The sequence below is a fragment of the Microcebus murinus genome, chromosome 2 (assembly GCF_040939455.1).
Source record: "Microcebus murinus isolate Inina chromosome 2, M.murinus_Inina_mat1.0, whole genome shotgun sequence".
Classification (NCBI taxonomy): Eukaryota; Metazoa; Chordata; class Mammalia; order Primates; family Cheirogaleidae; genus Microcebus; species Microcebus murinus.
Window position 1 is genome coordinate 31,397,327 of NC_134105.1, and position 19,132 is coordinate 31,416,458.

A 19,132-nucleotide genomic window follows, 5' to 3' on the forward strand; every position below is an offset into this window, starting at 1 on the left:
TTTAGGACAGACTTTTCTATTTCTGCAAAAAATAATGTTGGGATTTTGGTAGGGATTGTGTTGAATCTAAAGATAGCTTTCAGTAGCATTGACATCATAACAATATTAAGTTTTCTGATCATGAACATGGGCTATCTTTCCATTTATTTTCATCTCCTTTAATTTTTTTCAGCAATGTTTTATAGCTTTCATTGTACAACTCTGTTACCTATATCATTAACTCCTAAGTATTTTATTCTCTTGTATGTTATTGTAAATAGAACTGCTTTCTTTTTTTTTTTTTTTTTTTTTTTTTGAGACAGAGTCTCGCTTTGTTGCCCAGGCTAAAGTGAGTGCCATGGCGTCAGCCTAGCTCACAGCAACCTCAAACTCCTGGGCTCGAGTGATCCTTCTGCCTCAGCCTCCCGGGTAGCTGGGACTACAGGCATGCGCCACCATGCCCGGCTAATTTTTTATATATATATCAGTTGGCCAATTAATTTCTTTCTATTTATAGTAGAGACAGGGTCTCGCTCTTGCTCAGGCTGGTTTTGAACTCCTGACCTTGAGCAATCCGCCCGCCTCGGCCTCCCAAGAGCTAGGATTACAGGCGTGAGCCACAGCGCCCGGCCCTAGAACTGCTTTCTTAATTTCCTTTTTGTATTTTCATTGTCAGTGTACAGAAATGCAACTGATTTCTGTGTTTTGACTTTATGTCCTGCTACTTTGCTGAACTTGTTTATTAGCTCTACTGGAGTTTTTTGTTGTTGTTGTTGTTGTTGTTTTGGTGAAATCTTTAGAGTTTTTACTTATCAGAGCATATCACCTGCAAACAGAGATACAGTCATGTGCCTGACACATAATGGACTGCATTTACAACAGTGGTCCCATAAGATTATGACACCGTATTTTTATGTTACCTTTTCTATATTTAGATATGTTTAGATACACAAATACTTACTGTTGTGTTACAATTGCCTACAGTATTCAGTACAGTAACATGCTATACAGGTTACTAGCCTACGAGCAATAGAATACATCATATGACCTAGGTGTGTAATAGGCTATACCATCTATGTTTGTGTAAGTATACTCCATGATGTTTACACAGCAACAAAATCACCAACTGACATATTCCTCAGAATATGTCCCCATTGTTATGTAACACATGACTGTAATTTTACTTGTTTCTTTCCAATTTGGATACCTTTTATTACTTTTTCTTGTCTGATTGCTCTGGCTAAGACTTCTAGTACTATGTTGAATAGAAATGGCAAATGCAGGTATCCTTGACTGATCTTAGAGGAAAAGCTTTCAGTCTTTTACCCTTGAATGTAATGTTCACTGTTGGTTTTTCATATATGAATTTTATCATGTTGAGGCATCTTCTGTCTATTCTAGGTTTGTTAAGCGTTTTTGTCATGAAAGATGCATGCCAAAAATTTTGTCAAATACTCTTTCTGCATCAATAGAGATGATCATTTCTTTTTGTTCATTCTGTTAATATGGTATTAACATATTACATCAATACAATTAATATCAATATAGTAATATATTACATCAGTTGATTTTCATGTGTTGAAACATCCTTGCATTCCAGGCATGAATCCCACTTGGTCATGGTATATAATCCTTTTAATATGCTACTGAATTCAGTTTGCTAGTATGTTAAGGACTTTTTTTTTTTTTTATCAATGTTCATAAAGGATATTGATTCATAGTTTACTTTTCTTGTATCTTTATCTGGCTTTGCTATTAGGATAATGGTGATGTTAGGAAGTATTCCTTAGGCTTAAAAAGTTGAGAAGGAATGGCGTTAATTCTTCTTTAAATGTTTGGTAGAATTCATTAGTGAAACCATCAGGACTTTTCTTTGTTGGGAGATTTTTTTTTTTTTAATTTTTTTCTTCTTCTTTTTTTTTTTTTTTTCCTTATTTCAATGAAGTAGTGTTTTAAAGCAAAGATTGTTGGGAGATTTTTATTCAATCTCCTTAATAGTCTATTCAAATTTCCTATTTCTTTGCAATCTAGTCCTGGTAGGTTTTGTTTTTAGGAATTTCTCCAGGCCAGGCACAGTGGCTCACACATGTAATCCTAGCACTCTTGGAGGCCGAAGCCGGAGGATCGCTTGAGGTCAGGAGTTTGAGAATAGCCTGAGCAAGAGTGAGACCCCCATCTCTACTAAAAATAGGGGGAAAAATTAGCCAGGCAACTAAAAATAGAAAAAATTAGCCAGGCTTGGTGGGATGTACCTGTAATCCCAGCTACTTGGGAGGCTGAGACAGGAGGATCACTTGAGCCCAGGAGTTTGAGGTTGCTGTGAGCTAGGCTGACGCTATGGCACCCTAGCCCTCGTGACAGAGTGATACTTTGTCTCAAAATGAAAATTGTTTTCACAATGGATTGAGTTATTTGCTGAATAGCTTGATTCTTTCTGGATTGTTTTTACGCTTTCTTTGGCAGATTTGTATATATAGAAGCTTTTGTGTTAGGGCTAGAATAGTCCTACTCTTAAGGTGTGAATGTTGATGTTCAGTAAGGACTCTCTAATCTGGCTGGTCAGAACTCAAACATTTCCCAACTCCGTTGGGCTCTGAGAGTTGTCCTTATAACTCTCTCATTGTTCTTTGCTTGTCTTTATGGAGTTTTGCTCTACTCGTGTGTGGCTTAGTATTCAGGAATGACTCAGGAAAATCCTCTGCAGATTTCAGCAGTTCTCTTCTCTGTGTGGCTCCCTTTTCTCTGGTATTTTTCCCCACATATGTCTGCCATTTTACCTTTCTGAACTCCTTTTCTGTCTCCTCAATTCCACAAAAGTGCTATACTCTATATAGGATTCCCCTCATAACACTACATTATGGAAAGTGCTTCCAAGCAGAAATTCTTGGCCATTGTAGTGCTCCCCCTCTCTAATGGATCAAAATTCTCTAATGTCTCTTGTTAAATGTCTGAGAATTGTTTTATATTTTTTCCACTTTTCTACTTGTAATGGTAAAGAAAACTCTAATTCTTATTATTCCATCATGACCATTTATTTCTTTTTCTATGACCTGTTTTTCATGTCCATTGCATATTTTTCTGTTGGAGGCTTGAGTTTTGAGAGTCTTTTACTTCTCCTTTAGAAATTTCTAAGTTCTGGCTCATTTTGTCAAATCATACGAGTGATAGATACCATCCCAGAACTCCGTGTGCTTGACTATGGGAATAACTGATATCCTTTTTTTAGCTCTTCTTGTTTTTATTTGGATCTATTTTCCAGGTGCTCATAGTAACTAAAGAAATTGGTCCTTTAATTATGGATCTCTAAGGATTTTTCCTCTATTAGAGGGAATGATTTCTTACACATGTTCTATGGAGTGTTTGAAATCAATTATTTTTTATTTTTAAGTAAGTATACCAAAAATTTATTGTAATGTGTATATCCTTCAGTGTAGTTTTCCTGGGAGGCTTAAATCATTTTTGCCATATGCATTAGATGAAAACTACTTTAAAATTCCTCTTCATAGATTGGTTGCATAGTTACACAAGACAAATAGTTTGACTTATACAATGAAACATTTTTTGCCTCAAACCGTTATGCAAGTTAATTTTCAAACTTGTCTCTGAATAGATGTTAACTGTTCCCCAAAGATGATTATCTTTTTTTCATGTGCTCACCATTTCTCAAGGTGATTTTATTTTTATTTAAAATTTTTTTTCTTTTATTATTTTATTTTATTATACTTTTTTTTCTTTTATAGCATTGTACACTACAGAGAACACAAGGTGATTTTAAACACAGATTTCTATCATATTTTATGTGCATCATTTTTCAAAATAACTACTCTGAAGGGTATAAAACTCACCAGGAAAGTTCACCTGAAAATAAATACAGGTATTTACATTAAAACTTCTTACAATTTTAAGAACTTGGGTAATGACATAAAGAATATCCTCTGACTACCTCAGTGCTCAGTGTACATCTCTACCACAGAGCTGATCACTTTACAGTGTAATTTTTCTGCCTGCCTATTTGTTCTCTGTGACACTGTACTAGGACAGGACCACAGAGCTATTTGCAACACAGAAGATCAAAGAAGTTCAGTCTAGACGTTATGAGCACACTTTGGAGCCAGTCTGCCTAAGTTCAAATCCTAGCTCTTGTCACTTACATTATGACCTTAAACAATTATTTAACTATCTGTTCCTTAACTTCTTTATCTATAAAATAGGAATAAGAGTAGTATTTACTGTTTTTTTTTTTTCTTGTTTTTTTTTAGAAGCAGTTTCAACCTCAAAGGAGTAGTATTTACTGTTATATTCCCAGGACTCTGAGATAATAGGGAAGAGGAAAATAAAAAATAAAAATAAAATAAAAAAATAAATATTCCCAGGACTCAGCAAAGCACCAAGGCATATTTTGTACTCAATAACTGTCTGTTGAATGAATGAGTGAATATACAAATCAATAAGAAGAAAGGTGATTTTAAATATTTGATAGGATAATAATTTGTTAAAAATAATTGAAAGGAAGTATTGTACACATGAAACCCTATAGTTTTTAGAAGGTAAAACTTTTCATACAAAACATAAATAAGAGAGGTAAAAACCTACCTGATAGGTACAATGAACACTCATCAGGTCTTGGGCACACTAATAACCCTGATTTAAGCATTATAAAAGCTATCATGTAATAAAAATATTTATACCCCCTTAATATTTTGAAAAAATAAACAAAAGCAGAGTGAATCTCTCACGCAAATCTCACTCTTCCATTCTTCCTTCTGACATTCTAGGAAAAAGATAATGATGTCCAGTATTGCCTTTTCTTTTTGTGTCTGGGAAGGAGGGTAATCATGGTAGCTAATCCTTCCACCCCATTTCTTCCACCCTTTCAAGTGACAACAAAGTCTAGAACAAACTGATTGCAGGATAGGAGAGGTGTGATTGCTCTGATAAGTTGTCTGCCAAAACAGAAATATATTTCTAGAGACCTTACCTGTGTGAGAATGGCTTAAAGTCTTTGACTATTTTTTTTTTTTTGAGATTGAGTCTTACTCTGCCACCCAAGGTAGAGTGCAGTAGTGTCATCATAGCTCACTGTAACCTCAAACTCCTGGGCTCAAGTGACCTTCTTGCTTCAGCCCCGGAGTAGTTGAAACTACAGATGCACACCACGATGCTGATAGATTTTTCTATTTTTAGTAGCGATGGGTCTCGCTCTTGCTCAGGCTGGTCTCAAACTCCTGAGCTCAAGCGATCCTCCCACCTTGGCCTCCCGGAGTTCTAGGATTACAGGTGTGAGCCATCATGCCTGATCCTCTTTGACTTCTTATATGGTCATTGTGTGTGTGTGTCTTTGTGGTGACCATGATTGTGGCCCACACCTTGTTCTGTCATCCATATGTCCACATGAAGGAGGCTGATCTGCTAAGCAGGCCCCAAGATGAACTTATAATTGCCAGATGCTACACAGGTGGTACCTGTGAAGGATGAAGGAAAAGAGCAGACATGGGCAGGGAAAGCCTTCAGATCACAATGCAGGTGTGAAATCTGCAAAGGAAGACAGAGGAGGAAGAAAGATTGGATAGGAAGAGCCTCAGACTGTGTTGTAGCTCGGAGAAAGTCTCAGCCAGCCCAACAGCAAGTTTTGGAACAATGATAACTTTTAGAGGAATTCTATGTTGGCCAGGTCTTAGTCTTCCCACCATGCTCAGTCATTTGCTAGAGGCTGCCTGGGATGAGTCTGGCAAGTACTCGCTTAAAGGGAGATATCAGAGGTGTACCTTTGTCTATGTGGCCCTTTGTATTAAAGAATTCTTGAGCTTGGAGAAAATCCTTGGAGAATATCTGGTTAATCTACCTCCATGATAAATGCTATCTTTGAGATTCTGGATAAATTGGCTTCTTTTTTATTTTAAATGATATTCAGAAAAGATCATGCTGTTTTCTCTAATGTTTAACATTAATTATCAGAATTTTTTTTCTGTGTCTAATCTCAATCCTCTAGGCTGTGGTGCAAACCAGTTTTCTTTTCCGTATCATCAAGACATTAAATATGTCTATAAAATAATAAAGATTTATATTGACTCTGATGATCCTTTCACTTTCCCACATAAAGCCATCTGAAATGGGCTAATGAGGAACTTTGTAAATAAATGTTTCTTCCTTTTAAAGGTGTTTTTGTTGTTGTTGTTGTTGTTTTGAGACAGTCTCACTCTGTTGCCCAGGCTAGAGTGCCGTGGCATCAGCCTAGCTCCCAGCAACCTCAAACTCCTGGGCTCAAGCAATCCTTCTGCCTCAGCCTCCTGAATAGCTGGGACTACAGGCATGTGCCACCATGCCCAGCTAATTTTCTTTGTGTGTGTGTGTGTGTGTGTGTGTGTGTGTGTGTGTGTGTGTATACACACACACACATATATATTGTTTGTTTGTTTGTTTTTAGTTGGTCAATTAATTTCTATTTATAGTAGAGACGGGGGTCTTGCTCTTGCTCAGGCTGGTCTGGAACTCCTGACCTTGAGCGATCCACCAGCCTCGGCCTCCCAGAGTGTTAGGATTACAGGTGTGAGCCACTGCACCCGGCCTAAAGGTGTTAACAAGTAGAAATCTTGAAAACTGGAAAAGGTTCTCAGTGAATATTAATCAATTAGAGTTAAATGACTTTTTAAAGTCATTTCCTGGAAAAAAAAGATAACTAAACAGATTTTACCCTCTAAGTTCTCTCTTAATCTTTCCTGAAGGAGAAGCCTTGAGCTTCCTTGATTACACTTGGCAGCCAGATGATGGTGATATCAATAGCTATTACCTAAAGGATCATTCTCAGCAGAGGAATTAAGTGAACTAAGTGCTGTAGTCAGTAGGTAAGGAATAAACAGCCTATTCCCATGAGCTTCTTTCCAGATGTTGACCTAGTACCATGCTGTCTCTGACATGGATCTTCAGCCTGTAGACGGGTACTTGGTCACCACCTGTAGTCATTCCTTCCTGATTACTGACCACAGTGTTCCCCCTTATTCTGGGTTTCACTTTCTGCAGTTTAAGCTACCTGCATTCAACTGCAGTCTGAAAATATTAGATGGAAAATTTCAGAAATGAACAACTCATAAGTTTTAAATTGGATGACATTTTCAGTAACATGGTGAAATCTCCTGCCATTCTGGCCAGGACATCAATGATCTCTTTGACCATCATATCCACACTGTACACAGTACCTGCTTATTAGTCATCAATACCTCTGCTCCTGACACCCAACCATTGACATCATCATTCAGTGATCCAGGATCACCCAAAGCAGATGATCCTACTTCTCACATATCATCACAAGGTCAGTAGTAGCCTAATGCATCTCAATAACTACATCTGTGGTCCATCCCCAACCCCTGGGCCATAGACTGGTACTGGTCCATGGCCTGTTAGGAACTGGGCCACACAGCAGGAGATAAGCTGGAGGCAAGTGAGCAAAACTTCATCTGTATTTACAGCTGCTCCCCATCACTTGCATCATCACGTAAGCTCTGCCTCCTGGCGGATCAGGGGCAGCATTAGATTCTCATAGGAGCACGAACCCTAGTATAAACTGCACTACTAATGTCTCATGATCCAAGATGGAGCCGAGGCAGTGATGCTAGCATTGAGGAGTGGCTGCAAATACAGATATCATTAGCAGAGAGGTTTGACTGCACAATAAATGTAATGCACTTGAATCATCCTGAAACCATCCTCCTGCCCCAGGTCTGTGGAAAATTGTCTTCCATGAAACCAGTCCCTGTTGTGAAAAAGGTTGGGGACCACTGACCTACATCATTCACCTCACTTCATCTTATCATGTAGATATTTATCATCTCACATCATCACAAGAAGAAGAAGGGTGAGTATAGTACAAAAGATATTCTGATATAGAAAGAGAGACAACATTCACATAAATTTTATTATAGTATATTGTTACAATTGTTCTCTTTTATTGTTTATTATTAATCTTTCCTATGCCTAATTTATAAATTCAACTTTATTATAGGGATGTATGTATAGGAAAAAACAGTACAATTGGCTTTCTGTATCTGCAGGTTCCACATTTATGAATTCATCCAACCATGGATTGAAAATATTAGGGATAAAACCAACAATAAAAAATAACAATACAACAATTAAAAATAGTATACATTTTTAAATACAGTAGAATAACTATTTACATAGCTTTTATGTTGTATTAGATATTGTAAGTCATCTAGAGGTGATTTAAAATGTATGGGAGGAGCTGGGCACAGCAACTCACGCCTGTAATCCTAGCACTTTGGGAAGCCAAGGTGGAAGGATTGCTTGAGACCAAGAGTTCAAGACCTGGGCAACATAGTGAGACCCTGTCTCTATAAAAAAATTAGCATGGTGATGTGTGCCTATAGTCCCAGCTACTCGGGAGGCTGAGGCAGGAGGATCATTTGAGCCCAGGAGTTCTAGGCTCTAGTAAGCTATGATCACACCACTGTACTCCAGCCTGGGTGACAGAACAAGACCCTGTCTCAAAAAAAAAAGTATATGGGAGGATATACATAGGTTATATGCAAAATACTATGCCATTTTATATAAGGGACTTGAGCATCCATGGATTTGGGTATCTGCTGGGAACCTAGAACCAATCCCTCTTGGATACCAAAGAGCAACTGTATATAGAGAGTTTGATACTGTCCATGGTTTCAGGTATCCCCTGCAGATAAGGGGGAACTACTGTACTTTTTTCTCCTATTTCCTACTAAAAGGAAGTAAAAGGGTGGTGTCATGGTTAATTTTATATGTCAACTTGACTGGGCCATGGGATTCCTGGATATCTGATTAAGTGTTATTTTTGGGTGTGTCTGTGAGGTGTTTCCAGGAGAGATTAGCATTTGAATCCACTGAGTAAAGCAGATTGCTCTACCCAATGTGGGTGGGCATCATCTAGTTGGTTGAGGGCCTAGATAGAACAAAAAGGTGGAAGAAGGGAGCATTCACTCTTTCTGCCTGACTGCTTAAGCTGTTAGTTTTTCCCTGCCTTTGGACTGGGAATATATATATATGTATATGTATACATATATATGTATACATATATGTATATATATGTGTATATATACACACACATACATACACATATATATTAGAATATATGTCATATATATATAAAGTCTCCTATTGGTTCTATATTAGAACCCTGTCTAATACAGATGGAAAGTAATATTTGAGTATCAACAGTGTTGTAATGACTCTGCTGGGGGTTTAACAACTCATTTGATGTTAACAGAAATTCTGTGAGGTAGGTGTTGTTCACTCTGCTTTAGAGATGAGGAAACCAAGATCACAAATTCATAAATGTGTAAGTCAAGATTTCAGATCTCAACCTGACTACAAAACCCATGTTTTTGCCAGTGGTGTTTTCATATAGTGTTCTAAGGATCCCTGATGCTCCACAGATGCAAAGCTCTAGGTCTTCTACCTCCATATTAATCAGAGAAAGCTCTAGTTCTGGGTACTCTGTAGAGGGTTTTTCCATAAGAATTCTTTTGAAAATAAAAGGGAGAGGGAGTGCCTGAAAAAGGAAAAATAATCTCGAAAATCACTCCTTTATATCAAGCAGATTCCTTAAGATATGACTGTGTTCCTTACCCATTTCTATATGAAGACAGATTTATCACCAAATAGACCATAAGTGCTGTTAGTATGCATGTTCTCAGAGAAAATGCTTAAAATGGAAGACATGCCAGGTATCTGTCATGAATAATAATGGCCATAATATGTTGAACATCTATGATGTGCTGTGTGATCTGCTCTAGGAGTCTTACAAACGTAGTCCTATAATCGCTTTAAACATAGTCCTATTTAATCCCTGTAACAGCCGCCCCCACCCAAGGTAAATAGGAGTATTCCTAGTTCATATTTATCAGAACTTAAGAGAATTTGACTAAGGTAAGAGTCAGAGCTTGGAGTTGATCCAGGTTTATCTGGGCCTAGAGCTCATTTTCTACACCATACCAACTCTTGTGGAGATTTATAGAGGAGATTTATGCAGGGGATTTATTTGGGGACTATAGCATGCCCAGCACTGAGCACATAAACTGCCTCCACCTGGAGGTGATGACTGGGCATTATTTTATTCTTAACAGTGCCTGCATTTGACTGTGCCTGTGAGAGGGCACAGCACCGTGCAAGCACGTGGGGGGTGGCAATAAAACTTGTCATGCTGTGCCTAGCAGGCACAGTTCAGAGCCTTAGATGATCCCCCACCGTTCAGAGAGTAGAACATTGAAAATGGAAAATTCTGAGCTGTTACACTGCTCTCCGGAGTCGTTGGTGGCTACCCTATGCTAATGAGACAATTCACTAACAAGCATTCATTAGCCCTTTAATTACTGCTGGCTGACAGGTAAGGTAGGCTCCCTTCAGCCACCCAGAGATTTCTATATCCCATTGCCCATTTCTTAAATTATTTGCTGCCCCTTTCCTGTGTTTTTGTGCTTTAAATTTTGGTCACTGGTCTCATGAAGGATATACATTGCCTAAAGTCCTAAATGTATTCAGTATGGCACACGTTATGGTAAATTTCAAATATATATTTTTTAGAAAAGCTATCTTTTAAAAGTCATAGCATTAAAATATATGGCATTCTTATACCAAAAGAACACAAGGAAAACAAGAGGAGTTTTAATTTTAAAGAATCGAGGTGTTTCTTCTACTTTATACTGAAGCATCTCAGGGTGGGGCTGAGGGAATTTTTGCCTTGAGTGCTGCACGCATCAGCGTCATGTGTGGATTTGAAAAAATGCTCACCAGTGCAAATGGTGGCTGATGAAGAGGAAGAAGCTGCTCTGAGGAAAAATGTATCTGTCCCCATATCCTGTGCAGTGCTGCGAAGTTGGCATGCTTCTTCACTAGGTCTTTTATCTGTACCACTGGATGGGAGAAACTGTAAAAGTTACACTAGGGTTTTAGTGTCCATTTTTCTAGTAGCATTCCCCATTCTTTCCAACTCATCAGTTTGGTATTGCTATTCTTGTTTTATTGACATTGAACATAAGAAGGATTAATTAGCAATTTGATTAATTCAGAATAATCAAGATTCTGTGGTGTATTTTTCTAATGCTTGTTCCCTTTGGGCCAGCTGCCAAACAACAGCAAAGGCTCAAATCCATAATAAAGCAACTCTCCAACGGATCCAAGACAAGATAGGAGGAAAACATGTTGGTAGGAAGAGATTTCTGAGGTATAGCCTCAGGGAAGGATGCTTAAGAAATGTAGCTTATTTTGTCAGTATTTAAAAAAAAAATAACACGCGTGTATTTTAACTGGTGATTTATTTGGATGAAGATTTCCATCCTAGAGCCTGAGTTATCAGTAATATAGGAAGACAGAAGAGAAACCGGTATGAAAAGTCAAGAGACAATTAAAGTACAAGATTTGAATGAGGTAAGAAATAAAAAGATAATTTTCAGTTACGTTTTCTAATACAGGTAAGGCAAACTCCAAAAGGGGGCTCAAGAATTAGTGAAAATAGTCAAAGGAAAGCACACTTTCAGGAAGGACAAATCTACATCCTATGATTGTGATCCATGGTTACAATAAGGCTTCCCAGGAGTAGTCAGTCAGGAAGGAACCCATTAAATATGTATTTAGAGCCAGGTGCAGTGGCTCACGCCTGAAATCCCAGCACTTTTGGGAGGCCAAGGCAGGAAGATTGCTTGAGACCAGGAGTTCAAGACCAGCCTAGGCCGGGCACGGTGGCTCATGCCTGTAATCCTAGCACTCTGGGAGGCTGAGGCAGGCGGATCACTCGAGGTCAGGAGTTTGAAACTAGCCTGAGCAAGAGTGAGACCCCGTTCTCTACTAAAAATAGAAACAAATTAATTGGCCAACTAAAAATATATAGAAAAAATTAGCCAAGCATGGTGACACATGTCTGCAGTCCCAGCTACTCTGGAGGCTGAGGCAGAAGGATCGCTTGGGCCCAAGAATCTGAGGTTGCTGTGAGCTAGGCTGACGCCACGGCACTCTAGCCCAGGCAAGAGACTCTGTCTCAAAAAAAAAAAAAAAAAAAAAAAAAAAAAAAAAGACCAGCCTGAGCACCATAGTGAGACTTTCATCTCTACAAACAATTTAAAAATTAGCAGGGCATGGTGACACACACCTGTAGTCCCAGCTACTTGGGAATCTGAGGTGGGAGGATCACTTGAGCCAAGTAGTTTGAGGTTACAATGCACTATAATTGGGCCACTACAGTCCAGCCTGGGCAACAGAGCAAGACCTTATCTCTAAAACTCATATGTTGAAATTGTAAGGATGATTTAAAAGGTATTGACTCACTGAAGAATAAATGTGAAAATTCAGAATAATCTAATAATAACATAAACTACCATTACAGAGCATTTTCTATGAGCAAGGTACCCATATATGTCCCATATGAGGAAACTGAGGCTAAGAAAAGTGAAGTAAATAGCTCAGGATCCCACTGTTGGTAAACAGTAGAATAGGACTACTAGGGCTCTTTTCCAACATATCATTCTGCGTTTCCCAATTTACAGAGTATAGATGTGTCAGTTTCATGCTGCTTTCTGACTGAGCAAACCGCATGCAGTTAGTGCACTTGACAGGTGTGCTTTTACAGTGGAGAGGGGTCCACCACTTGATGACAGAATGATCATCAAGGGAATTGGCACAATTTTCACTCTGTGTTCACTAAGTTGCATTTTGATATCAATTAAATTACATGATAGGTTTTTGTACACAAGAGAAAATGCACTTTAGAAGGCTGAATAGAGTAGATATTAAAAGTGAGAGCTTTTAAGTTAGACTTGGGTTTGAATCCCAGTGCTAACTATGTGACCTTGAGAAAATTACCTAACACATCCAAGCTTCATGTTTCTTCTCTGTAAAAAGAATGTAATAATAATTCCAATCTCATAGGGTTCCTGGAAAGACAGAATGAGATGGTGCGTGTAGAGCACTTACCATAGTGTCTGACATGCTAAACCCCCAACACATAGTAACCACTCTCATTATTACTCCAATCATTATCAAGTAATTTGGAAAGATTTCAATAATACCTTATATTTTGTAGGTACTTATATTTTATAAAATACTCTCAAAATCACATTTTATTCCTACTGTGATGGCTAGAAGTAAGACAAATATTACTACATTTTACAGTTGTGTAAATGGGCTTGGAGAAAAACACATATCTTATGAGCTATGATAGCATGAACTAATTTTTATAGGTTCATAAATATCCTAGATGACTCTATGATTGAGTTGGGCAGAAAATTATTATCAAAATTTATAGGAAACACTGCTATTGTATATAAAATTAATTATATAAAATGATTTTTACAGATATTGAAAATGAGCCAACAAAAAATTGAAATATTTGAAAGTGAGTCATCAGAAGAGAGAGTGAGGAGAAAGAAATTGGTATCTGATCTTAATACTATACAGACGGCCTTGAAAGTTAAAAATGAGGTATTGCCATGTAGTGTTTTGTTTTCTTCTTGGTGTAGTTCTAATTTAGGGATTTCATGTTATCATTTTAAAATAAATTATAACTGTATGTCTTAGCTTGGGTTGCCATAACCAAATACCACAGACTGTGTGGCTTAAACAATGGAAATTTATTCTCTCACAGTTCTGGAGGCTGAGAAGTCCAAAATCAGGGTACTGCCAAGTTCACTTCCTGGTGAGGGCTCTCTTCCTTGTTTGCAGATGGACACCTTCTGGTTGTGTCCTCACATGACAGACAGAGAGAGCAAGCTCTGGTGTCTTTTCCTCTTCTTATAAAGGCACCAGCCCTATCAGATTAGGGCTCCACCCTTATATCCTCATTTGACCTTTATCACCTCCTTATCAACCCTATCTCCAAGTCATATTGGGGATTAGGGCTTCAACATATGAATTTTGAGGGAGGAGAGACACAATTAAGTCCATAGCACTATAGAATATGTGTTTCTAGTAATAATAATAGGATAGCTCTGTTGTTTTCCCAAGCTGAGTACCAGCACGAGCCAAAGAGTCCTTTAAGTAGCAAATGTTTGATTGTTATGGTATTCATATGGTGTCATGGACTTGTCTCTCATTTTAACCTCTTATCCTGCCATCTTGGAAAGATTATCAGGAGATATAATCAACCTATATTTTGAAGAGAGACTTGGAAGTGAGTTCACAAAAGTCTAGATCAGCAATTTAGAGGACAATGACAATTAATTTTCAGGGTAGGTGGCTGCCAATGCAATGGACCCAAATCACATCTGAATGACCTACAGTAATTTTCAGTGAAATGAGATAGAAGATCAATACCATTTGCCCTCTTCCTATGGTTTTGCACTCCCCATACCTTCTTGCCTTTTTGGCCAAGCCTTTGTCATCAGCATTTAGCTCCCCCTCTGTTTTCAAGGCTTTGGGAAAATGCCAAGTAGCTCCTCACCTAAAGTAAATTGTACATAACCTGTTCCCCTCATTGGGTACCACAGACTGACTCTCAGCCCCTAGTCTTCTACCAATCAAACACTGAATATTCCATGGCATCAATGTAAAAATTTGATGAAAATCCACATCTAACCAAAGTGTTTTCTCTCATGGATATGAAAAAAATCAGAGGACTAGAGGAAACCTTGGATGATTAAGTCACTGGATATACATTATTACGTAAGGCAGCATAATTTGTAGTTAAGAACACAGAGTTTAAACTCAATGCAGTGCTGTGCATCTGTAGTCCTAGCCCCTCGGAAGGCTGAGGCAGAAAGAATGCTTGAGCTCAGGAGTTCGAGTCTGTAGCCTGATCATGCCTGTGAGTAGCCAGGCAGCATAGTGAGATCTCATCTTTAAAAATAAAAAGCCAAACACAAAGTTTGAAGTCAGATAGACATGGGTTTGGAATCTCAGCTGTATGACTTCCTAGCTATGTGAATTTAAAACTTTGTTTTAACTACTAAAAAAGGAATTTGTCTGCCAGAAGGATAGGTTGGAATATTTAAAACAAAAAATTTGTCAGGACCATTTCAAGATTCCTTTTTAGAAATATTTCCCCATAATATGGGGATATAGTCTTATTTTATTCTACTAAATATCTTCATTTCTTAATCAGGAATTACAAAAATCAAAGTCAGAACTTATATCCCTATATAATGAAATTCAAAATCTTTCCGGAACAGTGGAAAGCAGAGACCATTTCTTAATAGCATATGACTTGCTACAAAGAGAGAATTCTCATTTAGAAACAAAGGTGAGACAGAATTATTAAGTATTTAAATGTGTAATATTTAACATATCTTTTATGAGCATAGAATAAAATGAAATTAATTTTAAGTAAGAGATGATTTAGAAATTAAAGTTTCTTTTTATTATTATAGAATAAATTGCCATCTAGTATGGGTTATAAATCAAGCTCTATTTCAGGATAAATATTCAGACTTCCACCAGTACTTGGCACTTAGGATTAATCTGTGAATTTTTTACTTTAAATCAACTTCCTACCAATTTAATTTTGGGAGCACATATTGTATGGAGCACAATAATGTATGGAGCACATAATGTATGGAGCACATATTGTAATGTCTCTAACTTAAAAACTTGGGATCAAAGCATCTTTCTCAGTTACACTGAGAATTGAGTTTATACTTAGAATTACAAAAATGTTTAAATGTCCTGACCTCAGTGTGTTCCTCTAGTTCAAAAATGGCTTCCACTGGCCGGGCGCGGTGGCTCACGCCTGTAATCCTAGCACTCTGGGAGGTTGAGGCGGGCAGATCGTTCAAGGTCAGGAGTTTGAAACCAGCCTGAGAAAGAGCGAGACCCCGTCTCTACTAAAAATAGGAAGAAATTAACTGGACAACTAAAAATATATAGAAAAAATTAGCCGGGCATGGTGGTGCATGCCTGTAGTCCTAGCTACTCGGGAGGCTGAGGCAGGAGGATTGCTTGGGCCCAGGAGTTTGAGGTTGCTGTGAGCAAAGCTGATGCCACGGCACTCACTCTAGCATGGGCAACAAAGTGAGACTCTGTCTAAAAAAAAAAATCACTCGAGCTCAGGAGTTCAAGGCTGCAATGCACTATGACACTATGATTGTGCCTATGAATATCGACTGTACTCCAGCCTGGGTAACAACATGAGACTTCCTCTCTTTAAAAACAAACAAAAACAAAACAAAACAAAAACCAAAAAGGCTGCCAGACCAAGGTTAGTACAATACTAGATGAAGAGGTTGCCTGTAGTGTAATTTCTAGGCTCCCAACTATTAGGTTATAACCATCTTCTCCTCACTGAAAATTCCCTTCCTTAATCACTCTTTTGATCTAGATTAAAGATTAAGGAGCAAAAGCTTGAACACAGCAGTAAAAATATATTAGGTTATATTTTAACACCATGTGTGAGGTAAAGAACTAAATCGAAGCCTAATTTATCCTATGCATAGTTGTTACTCTAGGAAACGGAGCAGATTGCTGAGGAATTGGGACAGGATGTAGTTATTTGCTGCCTGGGAAGGTAGGGTAGATATGTGGGCATAGCCTACAACTAAGCTTTGTTTGTGGGACCTTGTCAGCAATGTGAGTTATCATCACATTATACAATTAAAGGACGACCATGTCTTTCAAAATATCGTTGGAAAAGGTAACACAAAGAATGAACTGAGGTAAGAAGAATATAATATAAAATCAAGAGATCCAGAACTCTACCCTGGTAATCTGGAGATCTCTTCTTATTTCTTAAACTTTTTATATTGAAATAATTTCAGACTTACAGAAAAGTTTCAAAAGAAACTTTTCAAAGAATTCCCATATACCTTCGCCCTCCAAATGTTAACATAGTATCATGTCTGCCTTATCATTGTCTTTCCCTCTACACACACACACACACAGAAGTACTTTTTTGTGAGCACTTTGAGAGTAAGTTGGAGACATAATCTTCTTTACCCCTGAATATTTCTGTGTGTTACAAAAAACAATAACATCTTATATTACCACAGTACAAGTAGAGACTTGTCAGGAAATTGACATTGACACAGTGCTATTATCTAATCTATAGTAAAAGAAGAACAATTTTTTTTTCTAGTCTGAGATCCAGGATCATACATTGCATTTAATTATCATGTCTCGATAGCTCCTTTAATCTGCAGCCATTCCTCAGTCTGTCTTTGTCTTTCATGACTTTCATGATAGCACTCATGAAGAGTGCTATCTTTTTTTTTTTTTGAGACAGAGTCTCACTCTGTTGCCTGGGCTAGAGTGCCGTGGTGTCAGCCTAGCTCACAGCAGCCTCAAACTCCTGGGTTCAACCAATCCTTCTGTCTCAGCCTCCCGAGTAGCTGGGACTACAGGCATGTGCCAACATGCCCGGCTAATTTTTCTATATATATTTTTAGTTGGCCAATGAATTTCTTTCTATTTTTTTTTTTTTTAGAAGACATGGAGTCTCACTCTTGCTCAGGCTGGTTTTGAACTCCTGACCTTGAGCGATCAACCCGTCTGGGCCTCCCAGAGTGCTAGGATTACAGGCGTGAGCCACTGTGCCTGGCTGAAGAGTGCTATCTTAATCAGTACAGGCTGCTATAAACATAATACCATAGACTGGGTGGCTTAAACAACAAACATTTATTTCTCACAGTTCTGGAGGCTGGGAAGCCAAAGATCAAGGTGCTGGCATATCTGGTGTCTGGTGAGGACACTCTTGCTTATTTGCAGACAGCTGTTTTCTCATTGTATCATCACATGGCCAAGAACAGAGACAGAGGAAGCAAGCTCTTTCCTGTCTCTTCTTATAAGGGCACTAATCCCCTCATAAGGGCTCCACTCTTGTGACCTAATTACTTTCCAAAGGCCCCACCTCCTAATACCATCCCACTGGGGTTAGGGTTTCAACATATGAATTTTGAAGGAACACAAACATGCAGTGCATAACAAGTACATATCGTTTGTTTTGAAGATGGTCCTTCAGTTTGGTTTGTGTGATGTTTCTTCACAATATAATTAAGGTTACCCATTTTTTGGCAGGAATACTACAGAAATGATATTATATCCTTTTCACTTTATCAGGAGATGTGACCTTTTTTGTTCCATTACTCGTGATATTAATTTTGATTATTTGGTTAAGGTACTATCTGCTAGATTTCTCCACTGTGAAGTTATTACTTTTCTCATTGCAATTAAAAATATTTTGTGGAGTGATATTATACTTTGAGACCATGTTTTCTGTTTCTTGTCAAGCTTTAACTCATTAAAAGTTTCTGTTTTGAATCTTTGATTCTTTAATTAGATTTCAGTTTCTCTTCAGACTATAGAATGCTTTAGACAAAGGTAGTTTTTTGCTAAGAATGGCTGAAGAAGTTGGATCTTATGTATTTGGGGTATTTTTGTTTTTGTTTTTCCCCCTATACCTGCATCAGAATAATGTATTTATTAAAGCTCTCATTTCACAGACTTTATTTGACTCCTAGTCACAGGAGCTGAAATGGGTATAATCATGTAGGCAGGTTCCCTCAATTTACACAAAAGAGCACCAAGGCCCAGGGATATTAAACTACTCCAAGTACCTGATGATTCTCAGCCTCTGCTCTTTCTATCCTACCCTAAGGCCTCAATCAGAAAGTGAAACAATCAGCTAATTCCTATGGTATTTAACAAATTGACTGCCATGTGAGTTGTATTTAACTCACACTAGTTTTGAGCCCAGGGCCTCATGGAGCATATGCAACTCACACGGCTCTTCACCTTGGGAACCACAAGAAATATTTTTCAAGTTGCATATAACTCACACACAGAAAATAATAAAAAAATAACAAATTTTTCATTAAATTAGAAAGGATTATTTGTTTTTGAAGTTTTTATTCTATTTTCATAATAAAACACCATGGCCCCAAGGAAAAAATTTTTTTTCTAGTATAGCAGTGTGTTAAATATGGCTGCTTAGTAGATTAAGCTATATCACTAAGATAAAATTTTGATAGGGAGAAGGCGGTGGAAGAGAGTTGTTCCTGCTCTACAATATCCATGTCATGGATGGTCCTATGGCTTTAACTTTCTTCATGATAAAGAGCAAAGCTTTCACCCACTTAGGATATTTGCCAAGTTTGTCGTGCGAGAATCCAGAATACCTAGAAAATGCTCAATGTTGGTGTCACTATCCTCTTTAGAAATCTTCAGCAGTTCTCAGTTTGTTATACATCAA

General features: G+C 37.9%; 1 protein-coding gene across 11 annotated transcripts in view; it reads left to right on the forward strand.

Annotated features, from left to right (window-relative positions):
- The window catches only part of CCDC30 (coiled-coil domain containing 30), a 137,505-nt gene that overhangs the window by 32,771 nt on the left and 85,602 nt on the right, over positions 1–19,132 (forward strand). For 4 of the 11 annotated variants that reach the window (XM_012748465.3, XM_075997212.1, XM_012748467.3 and 1 more), the window contains exons 1-4: positions 7,835–10,351; positions 11,293–11,391; positions 13,312–13,437; positions 15,056–15,193. The exons of 4 other annotated variants lie outside the window; for them this stretch is intronic. In XM_012748465.3, coding sequence (XP_012603919.1) covers positions 11,350–11,391; positions 13,312–13,437; positions 15,056–15,193 — 306 coding nt within the window. In that variant the 5' untranslated portion in view covers positions 7,835–10,351; positions 11,293–11,349. 3 more of the 11 variants (XM_075997217.1, XM_075997221.1, XM_075997223.1) reach the window with 3 other exon arrangements.